Consider the following 19641-nt stretch of genomic DNA (forward strand, 5'->3'; position numbering starts at 1 on the left):
GACTTTGCGGGCAAGTTCAGTGCATTTGCTGAACATGCACAGAGCACCTAGAAGACTGCAGCAGGAAAGGTTTCTCCATGCTCCATCTCTCCCCACTAGTGCACATGTATAGGCACTCCAGTGGAACATGGAGCCTGCCATCTCTCTAGCAACTTCAGATGCTAAAGCATTACAGCAAAGCTGTAAACTTCTGCAGGTCAAAACTCTCTGAGTCAAAAGGAGTACTTTAGGGGGATGGAAGCCCTTGGGCCCATCTATCTACATGTGAGATGAAGGCTTGTCCTTTATAATGTAAAAGAGATATATAATTTCTGCTGTTCAAAGTGCATTTGCAAGTCCATTTCAGAATTTATTTGCTACCTGGCGGGGAGAAGGAATGGACTATTGCTGGAAAATATCCAAGTCAAAAGACATGCTGGCTGTATTGAATTCTTTGTCTCCTTTTTTGGCTCCCCAGCCCTTCTCATTAAAGCATAAACAGCCCACAATAATCCATAGAGACCATTTTCCACTGTTGTTTCAAGGGTTAATTGCTTAATTTGACTACAGACACTACCAAAATGTAGCACTGCAGTGGCAGGGTGGCAGCAGCAGAGGAAGGCCTCCCGGGGATTGAAACAGGAAAATACAACTGCCACACACAGGAGTTGCTCAGCCCTCATTGAAAATGTTGACAAATTAAGAAACATCAGTTTACAGTTTGTGGATATGCCAACACCTCTTGCCCCCCCCCCAAAAGCCACTCATTAGTCATGAACAGAGTTCATCTTCTCTTCCAAGACAAGACCAACTACCTTAATTAGCTTTCCTTCACTCCATCATCCCTAAGACAAGCGTATAACACATGGAAAGGCAGCCAATTCATTTATGTTTCTCAGCATTACGAAAAGGCAGGAGGTGCTGCCAGGTGCACCCTCATATTTTATGAGGTAAGCAAATGGAGTTAGCAATGTCTACTTCATTAATTAAGGTTCATCTGGAATATTTGCACACCTTTCTTGCTGGAAAAAAAATGGCACTTTTTATAGAAAATCTGGCTACAGAGGAAGAAATAAAAGTATTTGTAGCAGGCATATTTTGAGAGTTTATTCTCTCACGTTGTGGCAAGGCCTATAACACATCCTAGTAAGAAAACCACGGAGGGCAGTAAACAGCTGAAACAAATTGGCCATTGTAGATTTACAAACTGAAGTCAGGTATTAACACACTTGAACAAATATATGAATTCATATTCGTAGAATTCATATAATGAGAAAGAAGTGTAGACGTTAGAAAGCACATATAAGCAGTGCAGGGTTATTAACATTATATCCTTGCCATCCATCCTTAAGGGCAGCTGCCTTTTCAAAAGATCACTTCAGTTGCTGTGGTTAAGTCATGGCCTGTGCCGTCACAATTCGGTCTCACTTCTAAGAAGACCAGGGTGACCTTGTTTGCCAAATGTATTTTTTTTTTTTTTTGACACGGTTCTTCTGCTGGTAAATGCATCCCCATTTGCTAAGAGTGTCATCTTCGTGATTTAGTTTGAAATTACCCCTCTAGTTCCATGGACCCTATTTGATGGTAGGGTTTTTTTCCCCCTCTCCCACAGGTGATATCATGATTACTCCCTTGTACGTCCACCTTCATGTGAGATGAAGGCATTTACACATACAGGACTGAACAATTGTGAGGCAACAGGTATGTGAAAATCCTCTACAAACCAAATCTTCAGCTCTTGAGATGCCCCTTTGGATATGTTGCTGTTCAAGCAAACACAAGTGAAACTTTTCTTCAGTTAGAACCAAGGAGGTGGAGCTAGCACTTAGTGCCCAGAACCTAATTAGTGACCATGCAAGATTTGCATTGTGGGAATTTTTACAACCTCACATGCTGCCTTTAGTAAGTTTGGCTGGGAGGGATCTTTCTAGGCTGGGGTGATTTTCAGTCTATCCAGCACTAACCAATTTTTCTTCCCTGCCTCTGAATTCAAAGATAGCCCTGCCTCTCTGCTCTGTGTCTTTTTCCCTCTCTGGAGTCTGCTGAAGTGTGTTGCTGAAATCAGTCATGTTTGTCAGTTTGCTGTTGATTTGTAAGTAATTAAACATTTTTATTCTTTCTCTTAGAAATGTCTGAGTGCGTTATTGAGTCTGTATGTGCCAATTAATGAGAAAAAAGGTGAACTACTCTGGGGAACTTGAAATTATTCTGCTCTGTGAATTCCTGCACTTCTGTTGCACAGCTAGAGGAATTTAACCAAAAATTCAAAATGCTGCAACATGTATAAGTTGTGCAGCTAATTGCAGCTAACTGAGAAGGTGCTGAGATGCATCTTGGTTGCATGTATGGTGGTCATGTGGCTGATTGCACAACTGGGATGGACCCTGGTACCCTATCAAATAACATGGAAAGTTAAACAAATCTTACACAAACAACAATAGAACTCCTGCCACCACAGTGTAGTGGGCAGGGCAGTACACATAGCTCCATATCTCTGTCCATGCCTTAGCCTTAACATATGACAACAGCTAAAACAATCAAAGAAGGGGAATACTAGAAGGGAAGTGTAGTCTGGGACCCAGTCAGCAGATATGAAACAGTAAATCCCTAATGAGAGGTTGGAAGAACAGAGAGAAAGGCAATGACACTAGACTGGCCATTGGAAAGAAAACAAAAATCAGTAATGGAACAACACAGCTAGAGCATTCAGTAAGACGTGCAACCAAAACAACAGCCTCAGAACAGAAAGCTGATACTTCTGTCTTGGGAAGCAAAGGTAAAGTTGATGTTGGACAGCAACTGACAAAAAACGAGAAAGTGAAAAGCAAACCAATAAAACTGATAAAATATTGTGCTTGTTTGAAGAAATTCAAATGGACAGGATAGGCCTCAACAAAAGCCATGCACTAGTTTGGGGTTGCTGACTGCTTGCAAAACAGAAATGCCATGAAGAATTCACCAGCTAGTCTCATACTGCCTTATGTCATCACAGAAAGGCGGTCGCACGTGTTGCCCCCAGTCCTGCCAGGCTCCCTTTGGGTGCCCAGTGGTTGTGAGATTGGTCATGCAACCAGCTAAATGGTTGTTTGTGCAATGTGGGAGGAGGCCTGCCACAGCAGAGGAACCCATATTGTCTATCCTCTGCATCCCCTTCCTAATATGTGGCAGCTTCCTACTTTCTCCACACTGGAAATGTTAACATGCTTGCCACATTATTCCACATAACTACCAGTGTGAGGAAGAGTCCAACTGGAAAAGACCCACAATTCTATACATCTTTTATTCTCAGAAAAGACTTATTTGGACCAATTTTCATTTTATTGTGTCAGGGTTTTATTTTGGCTTTTTATTAAACAATCTTGTGTGTTTTTCTGCCCATTTCTTAGCAACAATATCAGAAGAAAAAGAAAAATATCAAATCTTGTCCCCTTCCCTTCCCCAGCTGACCCCAGTAGATGCCCTAAATGTTGAACATTAACTTTATTTTGGCATTCTCGCTAACCTCTCTCGATGTCCTTTCTAATCAGTAACAGTTTAAACAGAAACCATGAATCTGATGATACTTGAAATGGAAGAAAACTGGTTTTAGTCATTGGAGTTGCATGTCCACAAAACATTTGCTTCCCTCGTCTATTTCACAGACCATAAAATCCATTAAAATACTCTTCCTGCTCTGTTATTAAGTGTGCTGCAATCACTAAGCCATACTGTTTTGCTTTGCTTTTTTCTACTATTTTTCTGCAAACTGAAAGATCCCAGGCTAGCACAGCTCAAAAGCACAGACTGTAAAGAACACATCTATGAAGGATGTTATTGTAAAGTGGTGTTTTTCCTTGTTGTTTTACATTAACCCCTTAAATTCAGTTTTTTAAAAATCTGACTCTGACCTTTCAAATAAAGTGACTTTACTAAGTCAGTAAACAGAGTAAAATGATCCAGAGAGAAACAACAAAAGCTTTTTTAGGGGATTGTAAGTATTTATGTGACTTAATCACAGTTCCAGACGAGTTAACTAGGTTAAGGGCCAATTTTGGCTCATGAGAGAGGGAAAGCTAGTCTTCAGACATGGCAGGTAGGTACATAGGAAGAAGCCATTTATACCGTTGTTCCATCTTAGTTTGTCTATAGTGGCTGAAATTCTGTTGTTCAGCGTAGTAAGTTGCAAAATAGCCAGTTGCTGTAAAATAAGCTTATTGACCAAATGAGAATTTAATGAGCCAGTTCCTCCATAAGTTTTATTGATTCAAATAGGCCAACTCCAGTTGCAACTTACTATAGTGGTCTAGATGTAAGTTGCTACACTATGAGGTAAACAGGGAGGATCCTTACCAGGAAGGGATGCTGTTAAAAAGGATCCAATGATGTATGTTGTTCTCTGATGGGACATGGAACCACATGCTTTCCATCTAGCAACAGTACTCTATGGCAGTGGTTCTTAACCTTGGATTACTCAGGTGTTTTTGGACTGCAACTCCCAGGAGCCTTCACTACCAGCTATGCTGGCTGGGATTTCTGGGAGCTACAGTTAAACACCTGAGTAAGCCAAGGTTAAGAACCACTGCTCTATGGCACTTTCATAATTTGTTTTAAAACTATTGTGAGGGTGAAAACATTAGAACTCTAAAGCATCCCAAATCTCTTTGTTTCTACACACAAGCATACCCACAATCCCCCCCAAAAATCACACCTGATATCCAATAAGTCACAATAGCTCTTACCTTGTATCCACCAATCCGATGTTCTTGCTTAAATTCCTTCCCATTTTTTAACCACCTCATGGTTGGTATAGGGTTTCCTGTAGCTGGACAACGGAACTTTACAGTGTTAGCTGCTGGAACGGCATGTAACCTCTTCTCCATTTTTTCAGTTTGAGTCCATTTAGGTGCTTCTGTTACCAAAAATGAACACAGAAAGGGAGGATCAATAACTCACAATTAACTCAGATGCCAGCAACACCATATCATGCATTTGTTATCTGCATGCATTTCTAGTGAGACACAATATACTTTAGAAGGGCCATTGATGTTCTACACTGTTGATTTATGTTGCCTTTGGCAAATTATACATGATGCTTGAGTCCCTTAAAATTTCATTGTGTACCTAAAGACAAATATCTGGCCTGCTTCAACTGGAATTACTTCTTATGATTCATGCCTTAAGGGGATGAAGGAAAAGATGATTCAAGAATGAGGCTAGTTCTCATTTTTCAAACTGTCATCTTACCCCAGCCTTTACGCCCAAGGCGAATAACTTTAAAACAGAAAATAAAATATAGTTTGAAATACATATAGTATGAGATTTCTAAAACTTTGTGCGCAGACAGTGAAAATCAGAGGTTTCAATGGAAGCATTGGCTTTATTATTTTTTTGTTCAGTTATGGCCTGTTAGTATGATCTTCCAAATAACTAACAAATACAACTATTTTATCTCTGGGTCTATTTTTTTAAAAGGAAGGAGCAACCATATTTCTATTGAGCAAGTATGTTTAAAAGATATTTCAGAACATGTCTCCCACTAGGTGGACTGAAATCATTTGAAGTCTTTCATACAAGGAGATGCAGTCATCTCATTCCAGCCCAACTGAGTGTTTAAGCTGTGGCAGCTAAGCACCCTGTTCTCCCCATTGCTGACCACCTTCATTATTGAGTGGCCAGAACAAGTTCTTTGTCAGGATTTATCATCATCATAATGATTTATGGTTTGGATGGGAATTAAGAAGTACATTCCCTTTAATTACATTAACTAACCTGACATAAGCCTTCACATAATATCACAGGGATAAATCAGGAACATTCTTGTATTGTGTGCAGAAGACAGATTATTTAAGGAGTATAAAACTGAGAAGACTACCTAAAGTTCGGGAGGATTTGATTTTCATTTTGAAATCTGGGCTATCAAAGTAAGGATTATTTGAAAACAATACAGAAATCCAGGAAACTCAAAGACCACTTCATTCTATACCCAATCATCTGCTCCCCAAGATAAGGAGACATGCTTCCTTCTTTCCTAGCTACAGTGAATGTGAAGTTAATGGTGCCAAAGAGACAGAGCCTCTTGCCACCCATTAATGAGTGAATAATGTCTCTTAAAAGCCTGATTCATGCCACATGGAAAGTGAAGAATCCACTAGAAACTAGGGAAAAACAAACCCCAGGTTCCATCTCACAGGGAAGGGAAGTTTCCAGATGAATGAATGAACGAACGAACGAACGAACGAACGAACAAATGAACGAACGAATAAGCAAGCAAGCAAGCAAGCAAACAAACAAACAAACAAACATATTGGCTGCTGCTTCTCAACAAACCAAGCTTAACTAATTTCAGGTGTCACTCTACTGAAAATTTCTTAGTCGGTTATCTGTAAGCAAATTGTGGGACAGTGTAGAGAACTGCTTCACCTGAAAGGTTACTGCAGGATATGAGAATGGGATGCAGTATAGAGAAATGAAAGAAAGAAAAAACGCTAGCTTTTGATGTGACTATTTTGCATTTGTGAATAATGACTATTCCTACATGGCTTCCTGCAGAACTACTAGACTTTAGAAAATGCTCTCTGGTGTGCTATTTGCATGGCCAGCAAATGTATGAGTTGGAGAACATTGACTTTGCTCTGTTAGTTGGTTATAGTTGGCTGCAACTTTAAGGATAAGCAAAAGAAGGGGACATCCAGGATGCCTGGATTTCTGTGTTGTGTGACTTTGCCTAGTGTCTAAGCATCTGAAATTATAAGCTCTAGCATGGAACCAAGTATTCCAAAAAGAATAGCATATTTGGGGGAAAGAAAGGTTCTTATTAAAACATGGATCATAAACTTGAACATTCCAGAGCCATTTTGGCTTAGCTCTAATTACTACTAGGAGCAATGAAGAAATTTTCAATATCTATCCAGGATTGCTGCTGCTATAACAATCTGAAGCTAATGGAAATCTGATTAACTGCACAAGAATATCATGACCACACTTAATTCAGTTCACTCACATATCCGTTCAAAAAGTAAAGTCTGATCTGTTAAACAGTAGGGATACTTAATTATTTCAAAATAGAACCTTCCTGAAATAAATCAATTTACTATGGAAATTTTTAAGACCAAAGGGGTCAAGAAACACAACCATTCCTCTCTTAGCCCTGCTTCACTTCCTTTATTAAGCAGCCTCCTGCTCCATAACAAATAAACCTTTCCGCTCATCACACATTTATTGTTGTTCTTGAAATCTGCACACACTCCAAATTCCTGCACCCCACTTCCCCACACACAGCAAAATAAAAATACAGCTGGAGAAGAGCAGAGCAACAGACTCCTTTAACAGGCCTCCCTGCCCAAAGAAAACATCCCAAATTTCAGCATTAATTTAAAAAAGAAAAAAAAAAGATGCCTGACTATTTTTGTTTCAGCATGACGGCTTTCAAACTAATTAACCAGAAAAATCAATGGCCATTTGAACATGCTGCCACAAGCACAACATCAGGCAAGATATAACTACTTAAAATTAAATCGTCCTTCCGTAAAATGTTTCATTATCCCACATTATCATGTTTTCTTGGGAATAAAATTGGAAGAAAGTTACAGACAAATTTAAAAGACCAAAACAAAGCAGTTAAGTCAGCAATGAAAATTTAAAAGGCTCATTGCTCAAGAATGGTATTAAGTACTACTAATATATGATGAGTAACTTTTTGCTCTAGCACTAGCTTGTTCCAAAAAGAAAAAAAGAAACCTGCTGGAACAAATCCCAGATTCCTGATAAAGTTAATCCAAGTTGTACGTGAACAGGATTGGTGTATGAGGACAGGAATCTGTGCAGGCTGCTAAAACCACAAAAGGTCAGCAATCATGAAGTCTCTTTCTGCGTTGTTCTCCAATAGCAGTGTTATGTTTCTAGTTATGTGGCTGTACCAACCTACAGATAAGAACTTTACTAGCCAGTGGACAACCTGCCAGTGAATTGGAGATACAATTTGGGCAGTTTTGGACAAACTGTGGCTCCTAAAGCCAAGAAAGGATGGTTGCTATACAGCACAGTTATTTTAATGTGAGGGATTTGAGCTTAAACGAATCTAAATGCAGTATACTAGAGCTTCCTAGCTCTCCAGAACAGATGTCTGAGGGGTTGGGAGTGGGGCTGTAGTTTTGTCAGTGCATGTTAGCGTCTGCTAACATTTATTATTGTTGGTTGATGTTATTATTCAGTCACATATTATTATCCTCTAGAGTCTGTCACAGGGATGCAGACTCTAGAGGATGATGGAAACACCCATGGCTTTCCAGATGTTGAATTACAGTTCTCTTCAGTCTTCAGCACTGTCTCTACAGACCAGGCCGGATGGGACCTTTAGTTCAGCAACATCTAGAAAAACACATGTTCTCATTCAGTTCTACCAGGAATCAAGGCCACAGTACAAGGCCCATGGGCCAAGACTTTGATAGATAATAGGTACATATTATGGAGTTTTGCACTTCTACATTTTCCAGACCTACGAAAAACCTTGCTCCTGGTGTTGTCACACACTGATGCTTCACTGACCACAACAAAAACAAACAAACAAACAAACAAACAAACAAACGGGTTCCTTCCAAAGCATTCTGAAGACCTGCTTCTTTCAAAAAACAGTTCATAGGTCTAATGTGCACTGATTAAGTTCTCATTTATAGCATTTTACATTTTTATTTTGTTTTGCTTTCTTTATTTGGACTTATTTTGGGTTGAGGGGATTATTTATTTACTTATTTACTTATTTACTTATTTACTTATTTGCTTACATACATACATACATACATGCATGCATACATACATACATACATACATACATACATACATACATACATACATGCATGCATACATACATACATACATACATACATACATACATACATACATACATACATACATACATACATACATACATACATACATACATACATACCATTTTTCACCCTATATAAAGGCCTGCAGATGGTTTAGCACAATGAAAATGGACATACAGTATATCACAGAAGTGAGTACACCCCCTCACATTTCATAAATATTTTAGTATATCTTTTCATGTGACAACACTGAAGAAATGACACTTGACTACAATGTAAAGCAGTGAGTATACAGTTTGTATAATGGTTTAAATGTGCTATCCCCTCAAGATAACGCAACACACAGCCATTAATGTCTAAACTGCTGGCAACAAAAGTGAGTACACCCCTTAGTGACAATGTCCAAATTGGGCCCAAGTAGCCGTTTTCCCTCCCTGGTGTCATGAGACCCTTGTCACAAGTCTCAGGTGTGAGCAGGTGTTATCACTCTCACTCTCTCAGAATGGTCACTGGAAGTTCCATATGGCACCTCGTGGTAATGAACTATCTGAGGATCTGAAAAAATGAATTGTTACTCTACATAAAGATTGCCTAGGCCAGTGATGGCGAATCTTTTTGGGCCCTAGCACCCAAACTGGAAAAAGAAAAAACAGTGGGTGGTAGTGGCAGCGGAACTGGAATTGGCTGCAGAAGGGAGAATCCCAGGCACAGAGGTGCCTCAAGACCCCACTTCAGATCCACCACCAGTGCCAGCTGCTTAGGGAGCCAGCACTGTGGCTGCAGCTGCCTCATCAGGTTTGGCTATGGGGGAGATTAGTGATCTGGCAACTTACGGCTCATGTGCCCGCAGAGAGGGCTATGCATGCCAGGTGTGGCACACATGCCATAGGTTCACCATCGCTGGCCTAGGCTATAAGAAGAGTGTCAAAGCCCTGAAACTAAGCTGCAACATGGTGGCCAAGACCATACAGCAGTTTAATAGGACAGGTTCCACTCAGAACAGGCCTCGCCATGGTCGACCAAAGAAGTTGAGTTCTTGTGCTCAGTGTCATATCCAGAGGATGGCTTTGGGAAATAGACATATGTGCTCAAACCATACATGCACACTGCATCAAATTGGTCTCCAGGGCTGTCATCCCAGAAGGAAGCCTCTTCTAAAAATGATGCACAAGAAAGCCCGCATACAGTTTACTGCAGACAAACAGACTAAGGACATGGATTTCTGGAACCATGTCCTGTGGTCCGTTGAGACCAAGATCAACCTATTTGGTTCAGATGGTGTCAAGCATGTATGGCAGCAACCAGGTGAGGAGTATAAAGACAAGTGTGTTGTGCCTACAGTCAAGCATGGTGGTGGGAGTGTCATGATCTGGGGCTGCATGAGTGCTGCTGGCACTGGGGAGCTACAGTTCATTGAGGGAACCATGAATGCCAACATGTACTGTGATATACTGAAGCAGAGCACGATCCCCTCCATTTGGAGACTGGGCCGCAGGGCAGTATTCCAGCATGATAACGATCCCAAACACACCTCCAAAACGGCCACTGCCTTGCTAAAGAAGCTGAGGGTAAAAGTGATGGACTGGCCAAGCATGCTGCCAGACTTAAATCCTATGGAGCATTTGCGGGGCATCCTGAAATGGAAGGTGGAGGTGCGCAAGGTCTCTAACATCCACCAGCTCTGTGATGTCATCGTGGAGGAAGAGGACTCCAGTGGCAACCTGTGAAGCTCTGGTGAACTCTATGCCCAAGAGGGTTAAGGCAGTGGTGGCAAATAATGGTGACCACACAAAATATTGACACTTTGTGCCCAGTTTGGACATTGTCACTTAGGGGCGTACTCACATTTGTTGCCAGTTGTCTAGACATTAATGGCTGTGTGTTGCATTATTTTGAGGGGACAGTACATTTACACTGTTATACAAGCTGAATACTCACTGCTTTACATTGTAGTCAAGTGTCATTTCTTCAGTGTTGTCACATGAAAAGTAGACCTTGGGTCTAGATGGGCGGGATAGAAATCAAATCAAATCAAATCAAATCAAATCAAATCAAATCAAATCAAATCAATCAATCAATCAATCAATCAATCAATCAATCAATCAATCAATCAATCAATCAATCAATCAATCAATCAATCAATCAAAGATATGCTAAAATATTTATGAAATGCAAGTGGGTGTACTCACTTCTGTGATATACTCTATGAAACATAATAAATAAATCCCTAAAAATGATTAAACAAAGAAGAATTCAAACATATATAATTAGTAAGATACTATAACTACCACTCAGCATCCCATTAAATGTCCGTTTTAGATGCCAAACAACTGCTTGAAATAGAATGCCAGCAGAAGGATACTATGTGGGGCAGGGGAAGGGGGGTTCAAACAAATCTTCTAAGCCTGAGAACAGTCACTTAAAAAGCCCTCTCTTGCATCTTTATGAGACGAGCCTGTGTCAGTGGCAAGACCCAGAGAAGGGCCTCTCTGATTATCTTCTCATGGGGGTTCATATGGGAAGTACAAGAGCCAATCTTGACTTCAGCCTATACACACACCACCAAAGTCTTTAACATACAGATGCTGGCCTTCAACATCAATTTTCAGGGAGACCCATAGGTCCACAAGGTGTTCCCATTTACTCCATTTTATGGCCTGAGATATTTATCTTCTGCTGCCATTTCCTTTGTGCACCTTAGTAGAAATAGGCATCTGAACAGGTGAAAATAATAAAACACACATTCAGGATGTGGCCTGGATTAATCTTACCTATTTTTCCTCAGTTAGAATATCTCACCACAATTTATTTTTTACAATCTAAATTGTATCACAGATACATTGATATATCCATACATTTATCACCATAAAGCTCAGGAAAATGTTAAGATGAGGTCTAGCACTATCCGCATGACCTTATGCAATGCCTTCTCCACCCCCTCAAAACACATCTTAAGCTCATGCACTTCACTCTCTCTTCTCCTTCCAGACAGCTTAGTAGTTCTTAGGAGGAATTTCAGTTTCTCTAACTCCTGCCTTGAGGTGAGTTTCCCTACACCAGCACAAACTTCCCAGCTTCCCATAAAAACAAGAACCAAGTCTCATCTCCTCCCACCTTTTTTCAAAATTGTCTTTAACTGGTTGTTTAGTGCCAAAAATGGCAACATCTTGCATAGCTTGACCTGCTTCCTGGTAAATCCTGCAGAGGAAATATGCACTTCTGCGCAGGAATTTTAATAATTCTGCACACCTTGGGAGTCCCTTCTCCCCTTTCTAGATGCACCCCACACAGGAAAGATGCCATTCTCTGCAGGAACTGTGATAATCCTGTGCAGTTTGGCATTCCTTCTAGACAAAAGGGCCACAAAACTTCGAAGAAATACCACAAAAGAAAAATCTCAGAGAAAAGAGGATCCCCCTCACCACTCCTAGTTCTCTTCAAGATCAAAAGGTTCCAAGAATCACAACCCTATTTCTCTAGTAATTAAAACAAAACAGCTTGAATTACAGGCCTAACCACAAATCACAAAAATCCATTGTCCAAGGCAGAAAGAAAAAGAAAGAAAAAGATAACATTGACAGCCATATTTGTGAAAGGGCAAACTTGAGCAGAAATGCAGTTCCATCTCTCACAAAAGACTCATCATTATTTGACAGAGGGACCTAAAAATACCTAGCCAGGAGGAACGATATGTAATTGAACACTGTAACTCACTGCCTCTTGCAAATACTGTACTAAGTTCCTTTACATACAGATATTGACTATCCATTCCACACAACCTTCTTGGCACTTTTGACTCTGACAAAATTCTTCATATTGGGAAAGTGGGGTGGGAAACTTTTGACCATCCAGATATTTTTGTCTCCACGTACAGCAACTACATCCAGCATAGCCAATGCAAAATATCTATGGGAGTTGGAAAACAAAAACATATAGGCAGCTAACATTCTTCCACCCCTGCTCTAGATGGCACTTTGATATTTTAAGGCAGGGGTTATCCACGTGTGGCCCTCTATGACCACCTTCGCAGATCCCATATATCCAGGACCCCTGGCCCCCAAATTAGTATTTTTAAAAGATAGGTCTTCTGAAAAAGTCTCATTGTGGTCCCTAGGGTGGGTGGGGGTGCAATTTTGCCATTTTTGGATGGGTCTCCAGCATCCCTGCAGGCCCAATGTTGGGCAGGGAAGAAAAAAAATAGAGAGAGACTAAAAAGCATAAGGAGGGCTTTTTAGTTTTTCTCAACTAAATAACACAATTTAAAAAAACAATCCATTTTGGGGGAGGAGTAATAACTTTTACATTTCATAACCACTGCATTTAAAAAAGAATACAAATAATAAAAATTAAGTATTCAAATTAGCCTCTCTGGCTATACCCTACAATTTAGCTCCATCCAATAGGGGGTGTAGCCCATAAGCTAGCAATGAATCTGAAAAATGGCCCTTGGTCCCACTGAAACTGCTTTTCAAGGGAGAGCACTACTAATAAACAGAAAGACGCCTTCTTCAAGGGGGCTTGCACAGGTGACAGCATTCTCAAAAGGACCTCTCTTGAAGATCTTAACATTTGGACAGGTTCAAAAGGAAACATGTGATCTGTTTAATAGCCAGGTTCCAAGCCTTTTGTTCAGCCTGAAACCAGCTTTTGATACTGCTGTGGGTGAATGAACACAGCACAGAAAGTCAGTGTAGAGGAGTGAGTGATGTCCCTAAATGTCAATGTAACACTGTAGAACTAGCTATTTCAAAGAATGTGGGAAACAGTCACTTCAGCTTTGCTATCTGTCTTACGTAGGCACTCAACAAAAGTGGAGTCATGAATACATGAACCAGGAACAAAGCAATATTACATGAACTGGTCCCTGACATCACACTCATCTTGTGACTTCCTCCAGCCATTATCTGCATACAGAGCACAGACATCCACCAAATTTTTGGACAGAAGGGAGCTTCATTTCGCTTTGAGCAGGTTGCACCCTCATCAACATACTCAGTTCTTTCACATTTCAATTTCAGCCAGCGATCCATTCTGAGGATCAGCCAAAATGTATTGTTATAAAATTCATTCTAATAATATTGAAAAGTCACTTTACCCAACAATAACCAGTTTTATTAGCAGAAATCAAAGAAGAAACACAATCACAACATCTGTATGAACACTCAACTCATATTGATGATGACTGACTCTGGCTCTCTCTTTCTGTATCTTCTGACTACGCAGTAGCAAGAAATGTCATGCACTTTCTCTCAGCCACTGAGTGTCATTCACTTGCATGTTCTCACCATGTGCAGAAATATCACACAATTGTTTTCATAACCTGTTTTTACTTTTGTTTGTTTTTAATGAAGATGGTAGGTTAGAAAATCCAGGTTTTACACAAACAGGCAAGAGGATTTAAGGTTTTGTTCTACATTTCCTTTTCTTTCTTGCTTTCATTCATTATTTCTTTTTATTTTAATTGTGAAAGAGCATAACATTTCTTCAAGCCTTTGAGGACTCCCTGTGAGAGCATCATAGCCCTCTGGGGATCTGCAGACCACAGGTTAAGAACCTAAGGACTAAGACACAGGTGGCTCATGACTAACCCAGGATACCTCAAATACCTCCTGCTTGGTCCATGAGCTGTCCCTGAACAAAAATGACAGTGTTTCAGAAATCAATTTCTAAAGTTCCTAAATGGTAAACACAAATAAAAACAAAGCCCCCTGCACAGAGAAAAATTAGCACATCTATTATACTTTTCTCTCTGATGTTTCTCTTGGGCAGTTTACTGAATGCAGAAAGTGTTTACTGATGAAAAATACCACAGGTTGTATTCAAAATATAATTCCACATCTATATTGAAGTGATAAAACTCATTTTGCTGCAGGTGTCATCTGAGATGCTTGATGGGTCTCAGAAATTGATTATTTAAAAGTAGCATTTCCAGAGGAAAACCTGTTTCTAATACTTCTGACCCACTACCGTATTGTGGTCCACCCAAATGAGTGTTTCATGAAACTGGTAACAAGGAACAACATAACTTTTGGACTTAATATGTTAGGTACTACTCAGTTTATATCAAATCCTTCCATTCTCTCTTAAAAGATTATTTTTGTTTCTACAAAATTAGTTTATCTCAATTTCACAGCGATCACTCATGTATAATCATGAGAGAGGAGATTGTAGTTCAGATCCAGAATTGAAGGAAAGAGGATTTTTAGAACAGAACAAATTGTGTTAAATTGTAGTTAGAAAGAGAACTGTTACCAAGTTAAGGAAAATAAGAAAGAATAGACCAGGCAAGAACATGAAAATAATTTATTTATTTCAAATGACAGAAATACCTCAAAAACAAGGAGAACACTGGGAAGTGGAAATAGTGCAGTGCAAGTTACAGCCAAGAAATATATACTGGAGGAAAGTACAAAAGGGTAGAGGGGGAAGAAAGTTCTCTAAATGAATCCTTTCAGGCTACTTCAGTAGTCACAATTACTTACTGATTGCGTTGTTGTCATTCACAAAATCCTCAGAGCCATCATTGTCATCTTCATCATCTCCAGAAGAAAGAACATCTGAAGTTTAAAATATTTTAAAATATATTCACCCGATACATAGCATTAGCAAATTTTCTCTATTCTGGGTTTTTTAAAAAGAACATCTGGAACACATTTTATCAAAGAATGCCCATATCACATACACCTCCAGCTTTGTACACTGTAGTAAAAGGCAGCAATAGCCTAGTGTGAAACCCTTTAAAGTTGGTTGAGTAGCTTACAGCATTTATCATCTCTACGTATTCTGGCTCGTGCTGATAGGAGTTGCAGTTCAACAGTAAATGAAGAGTCGCAAGCCTCCCAGGCCTGCCTTAATAATTTGCTCTGAACTCAGAATATATTATGAAGAACAAGCCAATTACTTTCATCCAGGCTTCATTGTACTTACTTCTCAGTGAAATTAATGGAACGTGTTAGTTATCGCATAAGCTCACTGCAGTTAATGTAGGCTACAACCCTGTATCTACTTTTTGGAGAGGACACTCCATTGAACGTATTGGAATTTACTTCTGAGTATAGGGCTGCTGTGCTAATCACTCTGTCCCAGTCCCCATATTTATTTATTTATTTATTTATTTATTTATTTATTTATTTATTTATTTATTTATTTATTTATTTATTATTGGATTTTTATCCCACCCTTCTAGACAGGAGTCTACTCAGGGCGGCTCACAATATATTAAACACAAAAACAGATTTTGAAACAACAATTAAAATCTACAGTAATAATATAATCAAGATGGGAAAGTGAACGGCAGAAAACAAGAAAAATAAAAAAAATAAAAATCAAGTATTGGCAGGAGGGAAGGCCTGTCTAAAGAGCCAAATTTTTAATTGACTCTTAAAAACACCCAGCAAGGGTGCCAGGCAGATCTCTGGTGGCAAGCTATTCCAAAGTCAAGGGGCCACCGCCGAGAAGGCCCGGGTTCTTGATTTTTCTTTCTGGGCTCTCTCGGCGTCAGGCCCCTCAGCTGTCTTTCCTGACTATGACGAGTTACTCGAGTAACTCTAGGCGTTCTGCCAGGTATCGAGGCCTAAACAGTTTTAGGGCAAATCTAAACATGCAAACCAAATCTTGTTTTCATGTTTCTAGTGCTATGTAAAGAAATAAGATGGCTCATTGTGTATGGTTTGTGATCGTAGGTAAAAAGGTGGGAGAACAATAAAATCAAAAGCCAGTGAAATTTTCTGAAATGTTTACTAGGATTAATCCTAAAGAAAAATATTTAACTAAAACATTTTCTACTCCCACCCATTACTTACACTGATTCGCAAATAACACACAAATTTAATAACAACAACAACAACAACAACAACAACAACAACAACAACAACAACAACAACAACAATAATAATAATAATAATAATAATAATAATAATAATAATGTAAAGTCACAAATATAAGCTCTAGTAAATAAAAGAGCAAATGTTTTAGTAAAATGTATGTAAAGAATACTTTTTAAAGACTGAGTGAATTAAAGTGTGGGGTTGTTGGCTTTTTTCCCCTGACCCAGGAGAAAAAGCAACATTGCCATTTGTTCAGGAAATGCCATTCAGAGCTTGGATATTTTACTTTGTTGGGGTTACAACTCTCCTTCCTAAATGTTTTCCCCCAAAGAATTCTAGTCTACAGAAATAGTTTTCCCAAATGATGACACTAGATTACCCAGTGACACTGCAGCACTTCACTTTGGACAAGAAGGCACATAAAAAGGTGTTCAGACAATCTAAGAGCACAGGCCGATTGGTAATTTAGTGAATTCTACATACAACCAGAACGTTCCTTAAACATATGACTTTATGTTCCTGTACAGCTAATTTAGACCAGAATTGTTTGTACATAGTTAAAGCTTCATTATGGCCAACTCACCTGTAATATTTACAATGAAGTAAAGGGTTTCACTTTCTACAGTCCTAAATGTGCAAGCATAAAGGCCTGAATCCCTGGGTGTAGTATCTTTAATCCACAAGTATTCCCCAGTCATGACTGTTCGATTGTTGGGCAACAAACGGACCCCATCTTTAGTCCAAGTGATTGTGGTGGCATCTTTCATCTGACAGCGCAACTTCAGAGTATCTCCTGGAAGTGCAGAGTGTGCCTCGGACTGAGAGATTTGATATTTGGTTGGTGGCTCTGCAAAAGTGGACAACAGGCAGGTGCAGAAGAAGGAGGAGGAAATCAGAGTGGGGAAACAAAATTTCCAACAACTGTCAATGAATACACTTTCACCGATTTTTTTTCAAAGTATTAAAAAACATAAGCCAAATTAGCTGATCTCATAAAACTCAAAATAGTAACTGGTGAAACTCCGATCCCTGTTGCTGTTGCTGTTTCAGCCAGTTTATGGGACTGGGATAAAAGCAGATAAAGTGGAGGAAGTGGATATATCGGTCAGCTTTGAGTAAGAATTAGAATGACTGCAAGAGCAGAAAAAAGGGATTATGCTTAGAAACGGGAGGCATGCAGCTTGATTATATGCTACAAGCAAGAATCCCAGTAACTTGATAACTGTAACTGATGAAGTAAAGCTTAGAGCTTTAAAAAGTCTAAGCAGCAATAAATTAGTATTTAAGGTGCCGGGTGACTTTCTGAGGTTTTGCTACTATGTTACAGCATCTCATGCTGTCCGGTGCAAATAAGGATAGGGCCATAGAGGAAATCTTCCAAACTGCACTTAACATCATTCCCAGGTCCAGTTCTAGAATATGGGAAGCCTACAAACAGCAACCCGCCTTGCTTTATTACACAGTACATTGGTCTTCACAAGGTGTTTTTTTTTTAGAAACAAGCCTGAATGTATGGTGATGGGAGTCGTCTATTCTTCCTTTCATGGCTCCCAAGTTCATCTGTGCGACTCTTATCAGATGCTGTTTTTCTGCCTTTATTTAATTATTGTTGACGCACTGCATTTCTGTCTTGACTTTTGACTGACTAATCATGCTCAATGCATTTAAGAAACAAGGTAAAAGCCATTAGAAACAGATTAGATGAAATTAAAAACAAATCAAAACAAATTAGAAGAAATTAAAAACAAATTTTAAGAGACCATTAAAATCACAATGATCAACACAATTTGTATAATGAGTTTAAAAAGTCAGTTGGAAGAGATGTATCTCAACCTCTTTCTCAAAAGCAGTGAGAAAGGGAGTTGATCACAACTCAAGGCTAGTTTATCCTATAGTTTGGGAACCTGCCTGTCAAGCAGGTCTTCACAAGTAATCTTACTGTGCTTATGCTGTTAATAGTCTTTTAAGCAGAAAACATCATCAGGACAACATTATACCCTACTCACGATAAGGGAGAACAGTAGCAAAGAAAGCATTGGCTCCTCGCCTGTACTGTGGTCTTCATTGCTTCCAGGAGAGCATGAAATGCTTTCATTGCTTCCCTGCTGCAGGGAGACCTTTGCCTCCAATCTCTGAAGAATGATGAAGACACTGGTAATGGCGGGGGGGGGGGGATCTAACACATTCATCCCTGTTCATGTGAAGACCTTGCATGCCTTACAGCATTGGTCCCCAACCTTGGGCCTCCAGATGTTATTGGCCTACAACTCCCAGAAGCCTTCACCACCACCTCTGCTGGCCAGGATTTCTGGGAGTTGAAGTCCAAGAACATCTGGAGGCCCAAGGTTGGGGACCACTGCCTTACAAGACTCAGCACTTCACACACAGTAAATGGAAGTCACCAATAGAGAAGTATTACACAGCTTAACATGTCTGAAGATGTGACTTTAAACACAAATGTGGAAAATAAGAGAATCAACGGCCAACCCCACAGTGAGTGACTAATCTTGCCCTAAGACCTCCATCCATTAGCACTGCAGGAGAGCGCTGCTTATTTTTCCATGATAAAAATGTTCCTTCTCCTAGCTTTGCCTTCAAATTGCACCAACAAGGAAAAGTATTTTTTCATATTCACATAATAAGATTGGAACTGCTGTTCCTGAATACTCAGATTTAAGTCTAAACAAGCTTTTTATACAAATATTAACACTTTACATGTTTTGATTTTAAAACTGGGCCTCAGAACTTTTAACAGCTCAAAATTCTTTGGCAGGCAACTCTCCTAAATCTTACACAGTTACGTTTTTTTCTCCTTTTACAGACTTGCTGGGGTAATTATGGATTCCCTCAAACCACTGTACAGGTGTTACATTTTGTACCAATAGAGGGTTATTAGGAAAAAGGGGAACATTTTTCAGATGCATAACTGGCTGTTTTCTACATATATGTTTTATATCAGTACAAGGTTAAATCCAAGAAATATACCAAAAATGTCACAGAGCCAATTACTTCTGAATAAGCAAAACTGGTTT

The 19641-nt window shown here is 39.5% G+C and overlaps 1 protein-coding gene across 12 annotated transcripts in view; it reads right to left on the reverse strand.

Moving 5' to 3' along the window:
• FGFR2 (fibroblast growth factor receptor 2) overlaps positions 1-19641 on the reverse strand; it is a 171967-nt gene that overhangs the window by 84527 nt on the left and 67799 nt on the right. For 8 of the 12 annotated variants that reach the window (XM_078391162.1, XM_078391159.1, XM_078391161.1 and 5 more), the window contains exons 3-5: positions 17193-17456; positions 15266-15340; positions 4698-4867 (exon numbers count right to left, since the gene is read on the reverse strand). In XM_078391162.1, the coding sequence (XP_078247288.1) occupies positions 4698-4867; positions 15266-15340; positions 17193-17456 (509 nt within the window). The remainder of the gene's footprint in view (positions 1-4697; positions 4868-15265; positions 15341-17192; positions 17457-19641) is intronic. The other 4 variants (XM_078391165.1, XM_072995463.2, XM_078391163.1 and 1 more) reach the window with 1 other exon arrangement.

This window comes from Pogona vitticeps, chromosome 3 (genome assembly GCF_051106095.1).
Source record: "Pogona vitticeps strain Pit_001003342236 chromosome 3, PviZW2.1, whole genome shotgun sequence".
NCBI classification, from domain to species: domain Eukaryota; kingdom Metazoa; phylum Chordata; class Lepidosauria; order Squamata; family Agamidae; genus Pogona; species Pogona vitticeps.